The 21,096-nt window shown below is 37.8% G+C and overlaps 1 protein-coding gene and 1 long non-coding RNA gene across 2 annotated transcripts in view; one reads left to right on the plus strand and one right to left on the minus strand.

Moving 5' to 3' along the window:
* LOC133541888 (neurabin-2-like) overlaps positions 1-21,096 on the minus strand; it is a 109,078-nt gene that overhangs the window by 12,692 nt on the left and 75,290 nt on the right. Inside the window, exons 6-14 of the mRNA XM_061885611.1 lie at positions 18,969-19,101; positions 18,501-18,621; positions 15,596-15,700; positions 8,150-8,285; positions 4,921-5,064; positions 4,124-4,177; positions 1,902-2,033; positions 1,715-1,812; positions 1,541-1,637 (exon numbers count right to left, since the gene is read on the minus strand). Coding sequence (XP_061741595.1) covers positions 1,541-1,637; positions 1,715-1,812; positions 1,902-2,033; positions 4,124-4,177; positions 4,921-5,064; positions 8,150-8,285; positions 15,596-15,700; positions 18,501-18,621; positions 18,969-19,101 — 1,020 coding nt within the window. The remainder of the gene's footprint in view (positions 1-1,540; positions 1,638-1,714; positions 1,813-1,901; positions 2,034-4,123; positions 4,178-4,920; positions 5,065-8,149; positions 8,286-15,595; positions 15,701-18,500; positions 18,622-18,968; positions 19,102-21,096) is intronic.
* LOC133541524 (uncharacterized) lies at positions 11,478-12,001 on the plus strand. Its single transcript, XR_009803905.1, has 2 exons — positions 11,478-11,717; positions 11,831-12,001. It is a non-coding gene; the product is annotated as an uncharacterized LOC133541524 (long non-coding RNA).

Below are 21,096 nucleotides of genomic sequence, written 5' to 3' on the forward strand. Positions count from 1 at the left end.
CGAGCTGGAAAAATTAGGTCGGACGTCTTTTTGTTTATTGCTATCACGTTTATTGACTCGTTGGTTCGTGTTGATGGGCTCATATTGCCCACCCTATTTGGAGCTGAACTATTACCACAACGGGACATTATAATTTATAATTTTTTTTCGACTAATTTATGTTCATTTGGGGCACTTCTCAGCGGTGAGTAGCAAGGCTCTCTGTACTGTGTGTGTCGCCCCGCTTTTGTCTCCGTTGAGACAAAGATAGTTAATGACTGAAAAGTGGGGTCTCTGTTCAGTTATTTCCAATCTTAAATAAACGCGCTGAGAGCAATGCACAAAGTAAGACGTCTTTCTTCCTGTTTGAAGCCAGAGAGAGACAAACACCAGGCTAAACAATTGTGATTAGCCACATTTCTGTCACTCAAAGGTGGAAAACAAACAAACCCTTAGCTTCTCGCGGTTATTAACCGAATGAAATAAAACCTTGATATCAAATCGATTTCGATTAATCGTGCAGCCGTATGTGTTGCTGTTAATAATTTTTGGTTTTCCTTTTTTTTAGTATTGTATTTGTATTACTTAATTGCTTTGTACTTTTGTATTCTAAATACTGTGAAGCAGGGATTTGGTTGGAGTTTTATTATATTAGATTAACAATCTGCAACTCTTGTAAATAAAATAAAAAACTGAGTTTTTGAAGACGTTTTTAGTCAAACCCTGCGTGTGAAAGTTGTACGTGGGCATCCAAGAGGAGATTTTGTGACATGAAACATGTTTTAAAAAGCTGTTAATATAGTTATATACCCAATAATACATTACGAGAAATTGATTCTGAATCGAATTGTCACCCCAAAAATTGGAACATAATTGTGAGATGCCTATTTTCAGAATTCCTGGAATTTATTTTTGAACTTGGAAAATGGTAATTAGAATGTCTAGGGTGAGTGGAAGGTGTTGAAAGTGGAACAACCTCAAATTGTTATGTTTGTTAACATTTTTTACCCCCTAAAATTTGTATCCTGTTTTTTCAACTCTGCCAATAATCCTGAGAAACAAATTAAAAGAAAAAACAATGTTTTCAAAAGTACCAGTGTCAGTATTTTTTTTCATTTTACGAAAATGTTCTCCTGTTTTTAACTCTCTTGAAGTGTTTTTTAAGTACCCATGTCATACTGGCCCGCTAATTATTTGGTATGTGAGCAATATCCGCACCACAAAGTACTCCACCAGACACAAATGCTGCTTAAACTGGCTCAAAGCACAACAAGGGTGTAGTTGCTCCCTCTAGTGGGGGAAGTTGGTAAATTCAACTTGTATTCATCCCTGACTATCATGATCAGACTGTAATTATATAAGTTATAACATTGTTGTTGTACGATATGTGAATTATAGACGTTGTTTGGTTCTTAACTCAAATAAGTAATGACAGTAAATTCATTGTATCACAATAAGATGAAATTAACAAGCCAAATGATAGAATTAATGTATGCAATGATCTCTGTACGTTCAAAACTGAATCTAAATTTCAAATATATAAAAAATTAAGTCTACTCACCTTTTCCTGCAAGTTGTCTGCCTCCTCTTTGTGTGAGGCCTCACTCTCTTCTCCTTCTTGACGCTGAGCCGTCTCCTTCTTCAGGTACTCCATCTCCCTGCAAGGTAGGCGAAACCAAACATGAACACCGAGACGACATTCTCTAAAGCCTTTATTTGACCTTTCTCTCCGTACTTCTGCTGATATTCTTTAATCATTCTCTTGGCTTTGCTGTATTTTCTCTCTAAAGTTTGGTACTGAGCCTGGGTTTCCTTAAGGTGTTCATCCACTGCCTGGAAATAAACACATCCTGTCAGAAATGACCACTTGCAGGGATTTTCAATATACTTACTCCATATGGAATAAAGTCAGAATAAATTACCTTACACAGGGACTGGGCCTCCATCCAGTACCCCTCCAGTTTCTCCATCCTCTCTTTACTGTCTCGGATGCTTTGCTCCAGCTGGGCACGCTCCATTCGCCAACGCAGTTTATCCTGCTCCGCATGAGCCAGCTGGAGTTAAAGGCAGGGTAGCGTTAGGTAAAGCGGGGAAGGGAACCTGAGTCTATGCTTGTCCCCTGCAATACAACATGGCAATTGCTGATATAGTGGAACCCGTTTATGCCCACGCTCCATCAAACTGGCTGACCCATGTGACATAAGCGAAACTAAAACTGGAATGGTCATTTCCGGACTATAAATCGCACCGGAGCTGCATTTATAACATTTTTTTTTGCTTATTTAATTTTGTAAATACCGTATTTTTTGCACTATAAGCACACTGGTATATAAGCCGCACCCACTAAAATGTACGGAAACATTGCACCTACATATTTTAGCCGCACTGGACTATAAGCCGCAGATATATACCGGAACAAAAGATTTTGCAAATGTTTATTTACATGCCTCGATTTTTTCCAAACGGCCCCTGTAAACCAGCAGTAAGACGGCTGATCAAATAAACATAAGTCATCGTCATGGACCCGCTAGCTGCAGAAGCTAGCCTAACAGACTCAATAACTCCACGGTGACATCTTGGGGAATTCACTGAGGAATTTATGAAACTGAAAATACTTACAAAGTTTTAGTTACATTGTAAAACTTACGAACGTTGCTGGGAGTGATGATTGAAGAATCCATATGAGTAGATCCGCTATGGATGGCTTGAAGACTGAATGCCGGTTCTACAGTCCGAAGCACTAAATGCAGTGGGTGTATTCGTCCAAAATGTGGCACCATAGCACAATCAATAACACACCTTTTTAGTGTATTTGCTTGGTTTTTTTTGTTTTGTTTTTAATTATTTGTATAATTGCCTTCAGCAAAAAAAAAAAAAAAGATCTATATAAAATAAGCATCAGGGTTCAAAGTGTAGGAAAAAAAATATACAAATACAGTATATATACCACAGATGTACACACTGAAAATAAGAACACTAAATTTGATGGTTTGGTCGACATAAGCGGGTTCCACTGTCCTGTACAGTCATTTATATTAAAGGCCTACTGAAACCCACTACTACCGACCACGCAGTCTGATAGTTTACATATCAATGATGAAATATTAACATTGCAACACATGCCAATACGGCCTTTTTAGTTTACTATATTGCAATTTTAAATTTTCGCGCAAAGTATCCTGTTGAAAACGTCTGTATGATGACGCGTGACGTCTCGGATTGGAGCGGACATTTTTTTCCAGCCCGATCCAAGTTCTAAGTAGTCTGCTTTAACCGCATAATTACACAGTATTCTGGAAATCTGTTTTGCTGAATGTTTTGCAATTTGTTCAATTAATAATGGAGAAGTCAAAGTAGAAAGATGTAGGTGGTTAGCGGTGTATTGCAGCTGCCTTTAGCAACACAAACACAGCCGGTGTTTCTTTGTTTAAAATTCCCGAAGGTGAAGCTTTACTATGGAACAGAGCGGTCAAGCGAACATGGATCCCGACCACATGTCAACCGGCAGGTTTCGGTGAGAAAATTGTGGTAATAAGTCGGCTCTTACCGTAGACATGAGCGGAGCTTTTGCGTCCTGCGGCTGCAGACTCTCTTACCTCCTCCCACCGGAGACACTGGCGGTCACCACACCCCTCCGAATTTCAGGTACCATATAATCTCACTAAAACACTAGTAACACAATGCGCAGATGAGGTATTTTCCAGAATTATCCTAGTAAATGTCTAATAACATCTGAATCGCTCCCACTGCCCTCGCCCTTTTTTTTTTCTTCCTAGTCCTTCACTCACTATCCTCATCGACAAATCTTTCATCCTCGCTCAAATTGATGGGGAAATCGTCATTTTCTCGGTCTGAATCGCTCTGGCTGCTGGTGGCTATGATTGTAAACAATGTGAGGAGCCCTACAACCCGTGACGTCACGCGCACATTGTCTACTACTTCCGGTAAAGGCAAGGCTTTTTTGTTAGCGACCAAAAGTTGCGAATTTTATCGTCAATGTTCTCTACTAAATCCTTTCAGCAAAAATATGGCAATATCGCGAAATGATCAAGTATGACACATAGAATGGACCTGCTATCCCCGTTTAAATAAGAAAATCTAATTCCAGTAGGCCTTTTAAGGCTCAAGTGTCATGTGGTCTTACCTTCCTCTTGAGCAGCTGGACCTCTGCTTGTGTGACTGCATGTTTGATCTGAAGCTGCCAGTAGATGGAGAATGTTAAAAACATGTGTAAGTATACTCTGTTATTTGAAGGATTTGTTAGCAAACGGCACAACGATCGATACAGTGAAACCTCCATATATGAACCCCCTCTACCTTTACTTTTGGATCGGTCCAAGTATGCATCTGTGTGTGAGCTATGTCTCCGTGTACGAACACTTCATTTTGTTTGGCGCCTTTAGCCCAAAAAAGCAGGGCGCATCATTATAGAAGAGGCGGAGCCTTCCACTTCAGCCCCCGTCTTTCTCTATGTCTATTTCATTCAGCTCCTTGTCGATGTGGGTGGAAAATAGTGTTTAAAATGTTTATTATTGTAGAAATATGGCTGGTAAGGTAAATGATTATTGTGATTTCGAATTGTTTGTGAGGGCGCCATAGTGGCTTCTGAGAGCACGTGTTGCCAGGGCAGCGCATACAGCACAGATCTGCTTGTTACTAAATAAAAAATTGATTGTTTGATGTAGATAGCACTTGATATTGTGTTCAACGTGTACAATCCTTAACTACATTATGGGCTTTTGTCCAGGCTGGACCATTATTCATATTTACATTGTTTCTTATGGGGAACTTTGCTTAACTATACAAAACTTTCTATTTACGAACCATGTTCAAGAACCAATTAAGTTTGTAAACCAAGGTTCCACTGTACATCTGAAGGAAAAACTTTTCATACAGTGCCATTAATTCCATAAATTGCCAAAGAAATCCAATGCCCTGTACCTCCTTAAATTTATGGGTCAGCTTTTCAGGGTCCAGCTCCACCGGAGACAACGACTCCTGCTGCTCCGCCAGGTCAAAAACCTCAATGGAGTTCGGAAACATGGGACTCATCTCCTCGTCCTCGTCAGTGGCGTATTCGCCTGTCTGTAGGTATGACATCATCAAGGGTGTTCAGATTCATGGATACAGTATATATCACACACATCAGCCGGTGGGTCCAAGGTGTTGTGATTTGGTGTCTAAATATAACATTAGACAAAAAAACTGAAAAAAATAAAGTTGAAAAAAGGCATTATGTAAGGGACTATTTCCAATAATCCACTTTGTCACCTATTGTACAAATCTAATACTTCTTAAACCACTGTATTTTCCGGACGGTAAGCTGCTATTTTTGGAACCCTGTGGCTTAATCAAAGGTGCGGCTAATCTATGGATTTTTCTTTGCCAACGGCTAGAATTATGGAATCAAACAATGTACTAAAAATAAACTTTTAGAAACTGTTTACACTCTAAGCGTTTACAAAGTACAAGGAAGAAGAATCCTGATAAACATCTTGAACCTTATAAACAAGGAATGGATCTTATCTCTTGTTTACCTGTATGTCATCTTTTTTGTAAGGGGCGCTGGAAGCCGGCAGACCCGTCAGCGATCCTGTTCTGTCTCCCTGTAATGTTTGTCTGATCTTGAATGGGATTGTGCTGAAAATTGTAATTTTCCTGAAGGAACTCTCCTGACGGAATAAATAAAGTACTATCCATCCATCCATATTTATCTCATAAAAAATTAATAAAGACATGACTTTTCTGTTTTGTATTGATCATCCATTTTACTGCCGTGTTACAGGCACTGTTCGGAAACAATTATTACCTTACCATATGGCTAACATAGGAAAAAAAAAATTCATCTAAAGTTTAGTCGGGAAAATGCAGTATATAAAATATTTTAGCTTAATTACGTGAGTTGCTTTAAAAAATATTTATTAAAATTGTCTCTCATTTTCAAGGTAAACAGTTTGGACAACCTGCCAATGTGAAGATACTGCAACAAACCATCCACCCAAACACTGAAAGCCCCCCAAACTCATACATAAATTGCTTCATCAGCACTTTTATCCAAGAGTACAGTGGGATCTCAATTTATTATTAGTATTTAGGGATACGAGCTGTCTTCCTTTTTTTTTTTATTATAATTTACTTGCTAGCATAAATTTAAGTTATGAGTCTCTGCGCCACTAGAGGGCGTAGTAAACGTCAGATGAACGCCGGAAGAGTCGCTTCTAGCTACGGATCAGAATTTGGGCACCTTACGATTTGATATATTCTGATTTTTGGGTGACAATACGATTCAGAATCAATTCAAAACGATTCTCAATTCAAACCGATTCTCGCTAGGTATTATTTGATAGTGATTATAATAAATCCTGTTCAAAACAGGACATGGGTTACACAACCTTCTTTTGGTTGTTAACATACGACGTGTATATGCAGCGACCAAGCATGGAGATGGCCTAAAAAGTAACTTTCTAAAAATTTTTAATTATGAATGGATTTAGAACCGGGATAAAAAAAGAATCAAAATTTATAAAGTTTTGAGCACCCATATGAGGTACCACCGGATTAAATATAACATAAAAACGGAAGAATCTAAACAGAAAAAAAATATGGAGGAAAACCATGTCAACAATCGTCCAATGTCTGTAGCCAATTAGCAAACAACGACCCCGGAAGGGACAAGCGGTAGAAATTGGATGGACGGCTCGTTTTGATTGTGGTAATGTCAACAACCGCTTATGTCGACATCATTTAGCCAGTCTGAGGGGCGTCCAACTAAGCATACTGTAGCTCATAATGATAATATGTGTACATGCTCACCCCTTATGTAAGACCTTGATAATAAACATCTTGAAAGAATACAACAAATCTACGGATGGGCGATATGGCAATATACTTATATCTAATATAACTATATTATATCACAATATATGTTGCAGCCTCGTGCGATAATGATATATTATTTTGGTATTTTGATGATAATACAACAGATTACAAAGGCTCCTAATGTGGCGCAACAGAAGAATAAGTGTAGATAGAACCATGGTACAACTGGAAGTAAACATAGCCATCCATCCATTTTCTACCGCGTATTCCCTTTTGGGGTCGCGGGGGCGCTGGCGCCTATCTCAGCTACAATCGGGCGGAAGGCGGGGTATATTAACAGTAAATGAACAAGTAGATTAATAACAGTTTTGAGAAAATACAACTAGAAAAGATGCAGTATGTTAGCACATACATCAGCCACCAAATTAGGAGCCTTTGTAATCTGTTTTGAAATAGTTGTATTATCATTAATATACCAAATGATGTATCGATATCGCGGGAGGCTGCAACATATATTGTGATATAATATAATGGATATTAGATATATTGCAATATATTTATATCTAATATAACTACATATAATGTAGTTATATATCAGATATATGGCAGTATAATAACTGTATTTGGTCAATTGAAAAGAAGCTGGACAAATAAGATGCCAAAAAGCAAACCCTTTCATGTGGTATAGGAAAGAAAGGAGGACTTTTTTTCTTCTCCATTTGAAAATGTGGACCTTATCATCACTCCCGTCTGATTCCAATCAAAGTCATCAGAATCAGGAAATACACCAACTTATATTCTTGTCTTCGTGAAAGAAAGGAATGTATACGTGTTAAACATGCTTGTATTATCATTAAACACGTTTAATTTGTTAACAAAAACATCTGTTTCATAAATAAATAAATATAAATCATATATATGAAAGAGGTAGATTCCCTCGATTTGGTCAATTAAAAAGTAGCTCGCCTGCAGAAAAGTGTGGGCACCCCTGAGGTAAAGAGTTGTGTACCTAAACTGGAGTTGCTCTGTGTGGCCACCAGGTGGAGAAGCTGGACTACATTTGGAATTACTGCCACAACAAACATGTAAACACAGTGCCTTGACCTCCAGCCTTTTAATCACCTTTGGGATTGAGCCTCAATGACCTCTGACCTCACAAATGCTCTTCTGCATAAACGGGCAACAATTCCCACGGAGACGTATTCACAGTGGTGTAAAGTACAGTAGTCCCCCCAGAAGAGTCAACATAGTTACGACTGCGAATTCCACCTGTCCTCCCATTTCCAGGCTGTCACTTGCAATGATTAATGCTGCAATCAATACTGTCCAGCGTGTTATCAGTTGACCTCACCTCCTCATCCTCGTCCATGTACTGTTTGTAGCGCTGCTCCATCATCTCTCGCTGCCATCGCTCCTGTTCCAAAGTTTGCTGGATCAGCTGAGCCACCTCACTCTGCTCCCCCGGCTTTTCCCGACCAATCACAAACCTGAAAATGGCATCAATACATTGGCGCTCATCAAAAAAATGTTAAATTCCTTCTTTAGGTTTGGTAAAACAGGAAGCGAGGAACCTGGCTACATTAAAAAGTGTATATGAATGGAAGGTTCAGCTTTAAAGTGAAGCCACACGGTTGTACTGACAGAAAGGTTATTTGTGTTTATGGTGGTCGTGAAAGGAGAAACCACAGCAATGCGTTATGTCTCCGCCAGCAAGTGCACTCTGATCGGTTCGTTAAACTTTCTCAAGTGCTGCACTAAAGACGCCTAATCACAAAAACACCAGCATGAAGCCTAATGTACAAAAGTGGGCCGCTGGATCCAGTGTTGATCTGCAAAATACAAGAGTTGTTTATTTTTTATGATTATTTGTGTTTGAAATTCGCAAGCCAACATGAGTTGCTGCTTGTTGAGGCATAGTCTTGCACTGTTATACTAAATGCATTCCCAACGTTAGCATGTGATGCCCATGGTAATCATGCAAGTTCACTTAAATGGTACAAAAATATTATTTAGTTAGTAAAAATAATGTCCAAAAGTACAACTGCATGGATATAAAATCCATATGCGGCCATTCATACATCATTTTTGTTTGTTAGCTGATTGTTCTGATTTAAAATCCCCTGATACCTCGGTTACCTTAATTAAACTATTCCAAAGTGTCTGTTAAAATTGAATTGGATTCATATTGGAAAAATACATTTTAACAGGAAACAATGTCAAGTCCAATTCATCTAATCAAACACCCAAAAATGTTTACATGTAGAAGAAAAAAAAAAAAAGAAGCTAATTATAAATGATGAATGAGAAGGACGATTATATATACTGTATATATATATATATATATATATATATATATATGTATATTTTATTATTTAATCAACCATTCAATAATAATAATATGTATTATTATACATTATATATAATCTATATTTATACCATTATAGTTTTTTTACCCTTTAATTAAAGAGTCTTGCCGGCGATGAACACACAAGACTGCAATATACTCTTCCGGCACACTGCTTGACAACGTTTTGGTGAGTTTATAGCTCTTCCCCGGGGGCTGGCGTGTGACTTGCACTTCTCTTCCAAAACACTAAGAGACAGTGTTTCCTTTGTGAGCAACCACAACTCTTGACTAGCTTGCAGGGAGAGAGAGAGAGAGAGAGAGAGACAGACAGACAGAGAGAGAGAGAGAGAGAGAGAGCTTCCTTTGTGTAGCAGTAGTTTTAAACTTGTAGTAAACAACTGCGTCCCAAGCCAAACCCACTTTAATGTTGGAGCTGGAACTGATCCTTTTAAAACAACGGTCACTTATAAAGCACACATTGCTACCATGAATTGATTAACGTGGACCCCGACTTGAACAAGTTGAAAAACTTATTCGGGTGTTACCATTTAGTGTTCAATTGTACGGAATATGTACTGTACTGTGCAATCTACTAATAAAAGTATCAATCAATCAATTCGAAACCAGAAGATGTTCGTGAATGTGGGCTGTGCAACCCCTAAACGAGTCGAGGCAATCTTTGTACTATTGTATAAACAATTTATATTCGCAAATGTCCTCGGTAAAATGCTCCTCGGTTGACATTTTGTTTGCATTCCCCAAGCAGAAAACCCTGGAAATGATATAGTAACAAGCGGACTAACCACAGCTCTGCAGTTTGCTTTACAATACGTACTTCAAGGTCTACAGGGGGCTTATTCAATAATGATTCACACCTTCTTAATCAAAGTGCTGGTACTCTGGTTAGAGCCTAGAATGCACAAATAATGTTTGTGTGCTCACATGACAGCTTTGTGCTATTAAACTACATACAGGCTGTATTACCCCTTGATTTTTTGACTAAACCAGGGGTCTGCAACCTGCGGCTCTTTAGTGCCTCCCTGGAGCTTTTCAAAAATATATGAAAATAGCAAAAGATTGGGTAAAAATATATTTTTGCTTTAATAGGGTTTCTCTTGGAAGACAATCTCACTATTTATATCAAACATGCTTTTCTGATGAGAGTATTTGGCGAGTGCCGTTTTGGCCTACTAATTTTGGCAGTCGTTGAACTCACCGAAGTTTGTTTGCATGTACAATTTTCTTGCTTTATGCCACTCATTCTTTGTCTCATTTTGTCCACCAAACTATTTATGCTGTGAGTGAATGCACATATGTGAGCTTTGTGGAAGTTATTAACTTGTGTGGAGTGCATGACTTCAAGCGAATCAATGCTAACATGCTATTTAGGATAGTTTTATGTACATAGTGCATCAATATGCCTCACTTGTATGTATATTTGAGCTCATTTAATTTCCTATGTCCTCTGTCCATTTAACTTATATCTGCATTCCTCGTGACATATTATCTATATGTAATATTGGCTACATCTCTGATAGTTGTTTGTGTGCCATGTTGTTCCAGACCACAGCAAACATTACCCAGCTTGCGCAGATTGTTATAAATCCATTCAAAGAAGACAGCCCGCCATTTTATTTAACTTGGACCTTTGGCCATTCTAAGCCAGTGATACTGTATCTAAACATGATCTCATCCTCTAAGAAGCCCCTGTTTTACTAATGTTTTCGAATTTTGTAAAAATGGGTAGAATAAATATTATATTTCAACATTTCTGTCAACGAAGATTTATGTCAGCCTGCGACAGTCATTTTGATAGTAGGCTAACATAACTAATATAGACACTCACGCCTTGTGTTGCCTTTATTATAACACTGAAACACGGCTTTTCATTTTTTGCGGCTCCAGACAGATTTTTTTGGGGTATTTTCGGTCCAATATGGCCCTTTCAACATTTCGGGTTGCCGACCCCTGGACGAGACTTATTGTGGCGGTGCGTTCAGTGACACTATGTAAACACAGACTCTAAGCTTTCGTTGACATCAACTAAACTGGACCTTTGGCCATCTGCTACAACCTCATTTGGCTCTGTGCTCTCTTAATTTGCAGCCATACTTAATTAAAAAAAAGAGAGTGTTTTTAAGTGTACTAACACCGAGAGTGCATAAAAACAAAGACATTTTTGAAGAAAATTTGTGTGTGACGTAACCCCAGGATGCAGAGAAGGTAAGCAAAGTGCAAGCAAGAAGTACCTTTATTAGATACCAGGCAGAATAAAAATAATTCAGGTTTAGCAGGAACTTATGCAACAACACACTTTGGCGTACAGAAAATAATGACGCAGCGCTGAAGGAGGGAACAAGATGGAACTAAATAGTACTAATTAACAATGTGGAACATAGCTGTGCTGGAAGGACAAGTTCAGAAAGTAAAAGTGCTGTGAACTTGACGTGGAAATGTGCGTTGCCTCATGCCCACTTCATGCTTCACATATGCACATTTCTACATGCTGTGGATACTTTGGTGACACAGGTGTGTTTGCCAACACTTGATTTCAACAATGAAAAAGATCAAGGTAAGAACACAAAATTAACTTTTTATTCAATGCATTTAATTCTTCATATTCTTATTTGTGAGGATGTATTTAATTTATCAAGGCAATAATCTTTCCACCTGTTGCTGTCACAGGGTGTTCTTGTGACTCTAACCCCAGTCGTACGGACTACAACGACCGGCGACTGCCGGTGGTTGAGGCACACTGGCACCGGAGACGGTGGAGGAAAGTCCCGACTTTGTGTTTCGTACGGCTGCTACCGCAAGTAGTTCTCCTGGGTTGTAATAATAAATTGATTAATCTAACGAGTCAAAGTCTTTCGTATATTTTTTGATAAGCTTGCATGTAACACGACCCCGAAAGGGACGAAGCGGTAGAAAATTGATAGATTGCCAACCAAATATTACATACCATACAAGCCGCTTATTTTTTTCTACACTTTACACCCCGCGGCTTATAAAACTGCGGCTAATTTATGGATATTTCTTTGCTAACGGCCGGAATGTTTGCGTTCAGCCGGAATGTTTGCGTTCAACAAATAGTTTTCATTAAATACACAATGAGACACTGAAAAGATGTGTTATTGTTAGCGCGATGGCGCCATATTTTGGAAATGTTTGGTCAGTGCAGGTCCTGCAGAGTGAACGTCTACAGTATTTCTTTGTTTACCGCCTTGAACCTCCGGTACAAGTGCCGTTTTGTCTTCTATTCGCCGATAGTGTTTCTACACGTATGGATTCTTCGTTCATCACTCCAGGCAGTGTTTGTAAGTTTTACAATATAACTACAACAAATCTTACTTCCTAAACTGTCCCATGTTGGAGTGTTTTCATGCATATTTGTACACACTACAGTGATGTAATAAAGGTAGTGTTGTTAGCACTAGCTAATATGCTAACAGGTTCACATGTGTCTGTGTTCGTATTAATAACTTACAATGGTATTGTTTCAGTTTCACAAATTCCCCAGTAAATTCACCAAAATGTCACAGTGGAATTATTGAGTCTGTTTAGCTGATTGGAGAGGTAGCTTCCACAGCTAGTTGGTCTGTTTTGTTTGTTCAGCTGTGTTGCAGGCATCGTTTGGAAACAATTAAGGTATGTAAATAAACATTTACAAAATCTTTCTACGCAAATAAGTCATTTCACAACATATAAACTTGTGGCTTATAAGCCGGTGTGGATAATAAATGGGATATGTTTATTTTTCTTCTAAAATTTTGTGACTTATATGCAGGTGCACACTTTAGTCTGGAAAACGTAATTTTCACATGAAACTAATCTGGCTGTGAGCAGGTTACTGTATGAACAAAATATGTTCATACAAATCATATTTTTATTGGGGTTAGTTGTGTCACTCACCTCTTCTAAAGATATATGTCAAACATCAGCGGCTATATTTTCAAAGGTTAGTTAAGGTAGAAATTCACACAACTCTTAATACATGAGGCCCCAGGACAGAAAATTATTCCAAACCCAGGAAAATAAAGAACCAATAAACGGTCATGTGGAATCTTGCTAGTTTGCCTAAAACTGAATGCAACTAAAACCGTAGCATTTGAAAAGTGGCATACAGAAATACTGCATTGCTTACTGTTTAAGTATTGTGATGAAGATTCTGAATACCGTATTTCCTTGAATTGCCGCCGGGTATATAGTATGCGCCTGCCGAGAATTACTGCCGGGTCAAACTCGTTTCGCAAAATAATTAGCGCATGCTACGCATTACCGCCGGCTCAGGATTAACGCCAAGTCAAACTCGTTTCGCAAAATATTATTTTTATTAGCGCATGTCTAGAATTTCCGCCGGGTCAAACTGGTTTTGCAAAATAATTAGCATATGCCTAGAATTTCCGCTGGGTCAAACTCGTCACGTCACGAGTGACACTTCACCTGTCATCATTTTCAAAATGGAGGAGTCTGATTTCAATCATTTGAAATCGCATAAAGGGAAGAAGATTGAGAGCTATTCAGTAGGATTTAAGGTCCAAGCTATTGAATATGCTAAAAAGAACAGTAAGCAGCTATGATTTATTAATATACCGTAGCTGCGTGTGTCAAATATGAGTCATTAAATGACTCCCGCTTCATGGTGGTATAGGGCGCTAGTGATCCTTCATGCGATAACTCGGCTGCAGAAGAAGTGATAACAAGCAGCAAGAGTGAGCAGCGATCGTTTTTTTTCCTCTCGCTTGCACTTTTAACATGGAGGATTACATATATGAAATAAAACAGTTTTCTAAACTGGACTTTCAATCGAAGCAGGAGGTAATAAAGGAAGCTCTCCATCGAGACAGAGAGACTTTTAAAACTTAAGAAAGATAAGGAAGACTTCTATAAACAAGTTATCGATGCTTTTGATTAAAAGGAGCTGCGCATGGACTTAATTTATAAGTAAAGGTAAGACCATAATAAAGTTTTTTTATTAAATGTGCTTTTCATGATGGTATCCTTACACCACACTCAAATTTATAAGCGCAGGCCTAAATTTACCGCATGCCTTTGGTAAGCGCCGGAGTGAGAAGAGGTTTTAAATTAATTAGCGCCCCGGCGGCAATTCAAGGAAATACGGTAACACGTATTATTTATCTGGATTCTGAACAACCTTTTGTTCAAAGCAAGGATGATTGTCCACTTGCACACTTATTTCATTTGAAAAATCAACGGATCATGAAAAAATAATCACACTTTTTATTTGTTTGACATCCCTATAATAAATATTTAATCAGTTAAAGGGCAAATGCACTTTATTTTTGGAATGTTCCTCTAATCCACAATCCTTGTGTAGGACAAGAACACGTTTTTCTATTTTTTATGCATTCCAAATCGTGAATAAACGTCAGCAAAAGTCAGCTAACAATGGAGTCAATGGGAGCATCTCTTTTCCGCCCACAAAGCCTCCTACATAACCGTCCAAAAACTACCAACAATATTCCATTTCCATCTTGCGACCTGAATATTAACGATATTGTTGTTAAAAGTGAAAACGCAGACCTTTTTAGCGACGCAATGGTCACTAGCTTATGCAGCTATATTGACATATTGAGCCGGTGATAGCCTCTAAAGTGATAAAAGTTTATTCTAGATTACAAATCATTCCTCTCACCTAAATAGTGGAAGGGTGTGGACATAAACCGAGAAGTTGGTCAACTTTTACTTCCAACTTAGATCCAAAGATGAAGAGAGAGACACACAAAGACGCTTGTTTCTGGAAACTATTTTAACCCTTTGTGTGGATTATAATTAATTCTTTATCCAAACGGAAAGATGGAAACATCCTATCAGTCGACATCCAAGTGAGAGCAGACATTGAACAGTAAGTGATTGTTTTTCTATGTTCATCATTTGTAATTCTTGTTCAGCACTTAGCAATATTGCTACATGATGCTATAGTGTTTCATCTTCTAAAACTTGTAGATTATCCTCCTTATATTCAGGCTCAAAAATATAAGGTTATGGATCATCATTTGTCCCAAAGTAGTCTTTGTTGTGTCTCACCACGAATTCCGTGAGTAGTAGGTTTGTTCTTGTTGAAGGGAAATGTGACCGTTGTGATGCACCGCTATATGTTTAAATTAAGCAAAATACATAAATGAAACATGTTATTATGAATATGCTGTTACTACATTACATATAAAATATATAAGACATTGATGGAGGTGTTTGGACGTTTTTAGAACGCGGAATAGATCGACAGTCATTGACTCCATTGTTAGCTGACTTTTACAAACGATTGTTTACGATCTAGAATGCATAAAAAAAAGAAAAACACGTGTGTTCCGGTCTTACCTATGAATTGGGAATTTTAGAATACCCCCCCCCCCCCCCCAAAATGCAGTTCCCCTTTAAAGACCTTAAAACCCAGATATCTGCACGGAACTAGATAAATGTGTGGCATACCTGACAGTGCCAGATGTGTTCCGGAGGACAGAGGCCGCAAAGCTCTGAGTCACACCAACCAAACTCGTCCCATCAACCTCAACGATCAGGTCGTTCACTTGGATCCTTCAAGGGTTAAAAACAAAATATAATTTTTTTAATTGAATTACTTTACACACCTCAGTTTAAAAGCAGCCCCGTTTTGGGTTCTTGAAATGAGTAGTATACTCCTAGCAATCAACAATAGGCCACTATGAATGAACGCCAGTGGTATATCATTCATTTAGGCTTTAATATAATACAGAGTCGACATTTTTTCTATGCTTTTGTTGGACTTCTAGTACATTCCTCTCTTGGCCGTTGGTCAATAAAACATTGTCTAAAAATCAATGTAGAGAGCATTATTCAAAAAGCAAGATAAGATGTGCCTTATTTGCACATACCAGCAGTCGTCTCAATATTATTGGTACAAAGCCATTTAAGTTGACATTTTGAGTGAAGTTGTTGATGTAAAGCTGACAAAATGGTTTGATTTGTAGTTCCAGTTAACCATTGTAGCAGGTTAAGTATTGTAGAAGTGCCACATCACCAAAGGTTTACCCGTGTTAGCAATAACGTCTGAGATAATAGTGTGACATTTAAGGACTTAGAAACAAAAAAAGCCAGAAAAACCTTTTAGGGGAAACACAATTAAGCTTTTAGCCTGTGCTGACTAGATAAGCAAAACACGAGCATCTCCTGAGCAGAAAATTGCTTTTTCCCTTCAATTTGCTGAATAAACGACAGGAAACATCAGCCAAGAGATTAACTATAAACCAAATAAGAGCTGGAAGTAGTGTTATCACAATACCAATATTTTAGTGCCTTGATACTTTTCAAAATAAAGGGGACCAAAACAAATAATTCCTTATTGGCTTTATTTTTACAGAAAATTGGATTATGATACATTAAATATATGATTGTTACTGCAATCAAAGAACAATTTTGGCATTAATTAACTTATCTTTTAATAGTAAGTAAGCAAATGCTTCCAAAGGCTGCTGACGTATGCAGTAACATATTGTATTATTTTGTCCAAATTATGAGGGCCAAGCAGTACAAAATGGATTATCAATGTACTTATTCATTTACTGTTGATATATGTTTACTTTCTGTTTTAATCTGTTCTATCTACACTTCTGTTCAAATGTAATAATCACTTATTCTTCTGTTGTTTAAATTCTTTAAATTATTTTTGGCTGATACGACAAATATGTGTACCGATCCGATACAAAGTAGTTACATGATCATACATTGGTCATAAATAAAGGTATTCTGTGTCCAGAGACATATTTCATGAAATTATAAACAATTACAAATGACAAACGATTTTGTGATGATAAAAATATCGATGTAATCATTGTTGTATTGACTATGTACGGCTCTTGTACTTGGTATCGCCGATGTTTGTATAGTTTCACCCATTTGTTTTAACTGAGGAGCGATAGCTCTTTTAGCAGGTAGCTATTGCATCCTCCTACGGCATGTAGTGAAGTATGTTTAGCTATTCATCGTCCTGCAGGGATGATACTTGTAAGACTCGTAGTATATTTCTCGCCATGGAAGAGGTGAGGATTAGTGATTTAGAAGTAGCTAAAACACTGTAGAACAGGGGTGTCCAAACTACGGCCCGTGGGAAGATTGAGATCTAAGTCTAACATTTATGATGCTGCTATTTTGTCACCATCAAAAGGACAAAAGGAGTTTTCCTAGTCAATGACCTTTTATTATGTTACAAATGTGCAGCATTTATCTATATGACCCAATGCAAACAACCTTCCCTAGTCATGGTACACAAAAAATCCAACCAACACAAAATGTCAACAGCCATAGTCACTGAACTTTATGGACATTATTAAAAATGTCCAATCACCATAAAAAATACATCCATTAACATCCCTTACAAAGCATGATGGGAAAAATGCAAAACACTCCACACTTATTCATTGTTTGGCGCATTTTAGCTGTTCGATAGTTCTGACTGATTGAAAAACTTTTGAAAGGTCCTCACGGAAGTATACAAGGTAAAAGTGAAACTTACACATACTCTAAATATACATTATATTAATTATATATCCATTATATTAATATGATTTTTTTTTTCTTTCTCACTGGCACTCATTGAGGGTGGACGCTCCCCTTTCCTCTTCCTTATCTCTACTGCTTGCTTCTTTTTCTTGTCTTGTCTTGTCTTATATGTGCTTTGCTATGGAGGTTTATTCCCACTCCAGACTATGCCCCCTTAGGAGCCCAGTCTAGATTGTATTTTTTTACTCATCCTTCCCCCAGCGTTTCCCATCTTTTACAGGGCGCCTTATGGCGACCCATCAGCATTCCTGTTCTGTAACCCTGTACACTGTTTGTTTGTCTAATCTTGAACGGGTTTGTGCTGAAAACAAAGTTTTGTTGTACTTGTGCAATGACAATAAAGACCTTTACAATCCTATGGTATGTACATTCTCTATATACTTTACATGCAGTCAGCTTTCGGCCCTCAACCAAATTGTATCGTTATTTTTTAGGCCAAAATGCATCCATTCTCACTCTTCTGTCTCCACACTGTTTCTGCTTGCAAGTGCTTTGTGTGTGTGTTCACTCACATGTGCCTCAGCTCTTATTATCAGCAATGTCACCCAAAAAAAAAAAACAATACTTTTCAAAGGAAGTTTAGTGCCTTTTTTAATTCATTAGTTCCACAGTACTTTATTAGTACAGTTTAAAACTCTAGTGGGAAGTGCTGTTACATAATAAAAGTGTCAGCAGTGTGGGTTTAATCCTCACTCAGGATTTATTTTTTATTTTTTATATGTGCCCTGTGCTGGACTGGTGACCAAGCCAGGGTGGAGCTGGGATAGGCTCCAGCCCCCATGAAACCGGATGCATTTACCTCTCGTCTCGCTGTGCAGCTCCTCCCTCGGTGACGGTCTTAACAAAGATGCCCAGTTTCTCCAGACCCATGTCGGCTCCTGCACCCATGCCGATGATACTGATTCCCAGACCGTCGCTGTCTGAGACACGGGGAAATACGTATTTCAATACAAGGACTGCCATTTATAATAATTACCACAAAATACTATTTGGTTTAAAATGAAAACAGTGTTTATTTATTCTGTTTGGAAAACTAAGGCATCAAGTGTGGGTGCTAGTTTAAAATCCACCACCCTCCAGGATTACACTATTCTAATGAGGCTAATCCCCACTAACTTTAATCCCGTGATGCGATAATGGAGTTGTTAGCCAACAGATGATGTACGTATACTAAATGCAGCACAGTGTGTGCGTGTGTGTGTGTGTGTGTGTGTGTGATTACATAAGAGGCCTGTCTGGAGTGACTCAGATGTGTGTGGATGTTCACCTTTCTCCAGCTCAACGGGAAACAGATCCAGCTTCTCCACTCTCTTCTCCAGCTCATACTCGGCCGAGGCGGCCATGGGGTCCACGTCGTCGTTGCGGCGATCATAGTCTTCATTACAGTAGGTGGTGAATACCTACACATGGGGTCAGAGGCCAAGAGTAAAGATCATGTCAACCTTTAAAGAAACGCCCTCCTGCTCATTTTAAAATGATACTGGATTCCACGGGGGGCTCTATAGCCCATGTCTCAAAGTCAAGGCCCGCTCTATGGCCCCCAGGATGATATTAGATTAGTAGTAGAACCGGCCCGCCTGCTGCTGTTTTGCACGCACCAATACTCCATCAGTGTTGGTGCTAGGAATTTTCAAAATGGGATCCCAGAGACCCCATCGAGTCATAAAAATGGGGTCCCACCGTAAATTTTTGGGGTCTCACTTTTTTGTAATTGTTTTAATAAACAAATGATAAATGTATGCATTTTCCTGTTATATATCACATTCTATATTGTGTTTTGGAAAAAGGTTGTCATAAGCATTAATTAATAAAAAAAATAATAATACAAAACAAAACATGTTTTTATGCATGTATAAATGTATTCAGTTATATACATTCATCAACTTTCTTCTTTTCTTCATGGTTTAAGACTTTATTGCTGCCGGTATTTTTTTTCTATATTTTTTTTCTATTATTGGCCAAAGTAAGACAAAGAAAACAATCTGAAGTAGTCTTTATTTTTTTTGTTTTAATGCCATGATTTTAATAGTCCAGCCCGCGTGTGCACAGATTTTCCTCCATGCGGCCCCTGAGCTAAAATTAGTTTGACAAACCTGGTTTATTGTATAGTGCGTTTATCAGGCATGTATTAGGCATGGGCGATATGGTCTCAATCAGTGGTTCCTAACCATAGGGCCGCAAAAAAAATATGTTTCTCAACTGTGGTCCGTATGGGTTACGACGGTAGTTGCAATACTGCCATGAGTGGTGGAAAAGTGTAATGACAAATCTCAAACTCGTCTGGAGTAAAAGACACGAATAAGTGTCTTAAGCGCAGAAAATATGACTAAAGTGGTGAAGCTGTATTTTCATTTGTACTTTAATTTTATTGACAGATACGTTTAGAAACATATTCCTCTAGTTTATTTTAACACAATTGTATGTAAATATATTTTTGTCAGTTATTTGTGAGTCCTTTCTTATGCAGTATCATTGGTTCGTACCATAATTTTTTTTCAAGCAGCCTGACCTACGACTAAGGTTAATGTAATAAACAAATAATAATCTTTATCATTAACACATGGTTTTTTGTCATTTGACGAGGTTGTGAACTGTAAGTAGGTAAGATATTTTCTATTAAATATGATTAAAATCAGAGGGAAAAAAAATACAAATTTAGGGTCCCTCGAGAGTGGAAAGTTCAGCCCTGAGGTCAAAAAGGTTAATAACCCTTGGTTAAAACAGTGGTTCTTTAACTTTTTTTTCCACCAAGTTCCACATCAGAAAACACTTGGCTCTCAAAGTACCACCATAATACCCAACATTAAAAATACAGCCTAAGTATTCATTAAAAACAAGGTATAGGTTTTATTTTATTATTTTTAATATTTTCGCCCACTGTAACATTGCACAGTTTGAACAGTAACACTATGTTTGAATATTTAATTTAGTGATTCTTTGGCGTACCACTAGATAAAGCCCCCGCACCACGGTTTGTGAATCACTGGTCTGAAGTCTATATTGTGAATCACAATATAGACTTAAGTCTATATTGTGATATATATCGCAGTCTCCTGTGATAATAGCATATATTGTGATGTATTTGGCATAAAAACTTTTTTTTTTTTTAATAATTTAAAAATGAGTTACAAAAGAGTCTGGCTGCTGATGTATGCGGAAAACATATTTTGTCATTAACGGTCGTATTATTTCCTCAAAACTATTTTTAGTGTACTTGCTAATTTACTGTCAATATATGTTTACTTTCTGTTGTAACACGTTCTATCTAAACTTCAGTTAAAATGTAATGAAAACATATTTATATTTTGTTGTCTGGATACTTTACATTAGTTTTGGGCGATACTAAAAATGTAGGTATTGATCCTATACCAAGTAGTTACAGGGGCAGTATTGGT

This window comes from Nerophis ophidion, linkage group LG23 (genome assembly GCF_033978795.1).
Source record: "Nerophis ophidion isolate RoL-2023_Sa linkage group LG23, RoL_Noph_v1.0, whole genome shotgun sequence".
Classification (NCBI taxonomy): domain Eukaryota; kingdom Metazoa; phylum Chordata; class Actinopteri; order Syngnathiformes; family Syngnathidae; genus Nerophis; species Nerophis ophidion.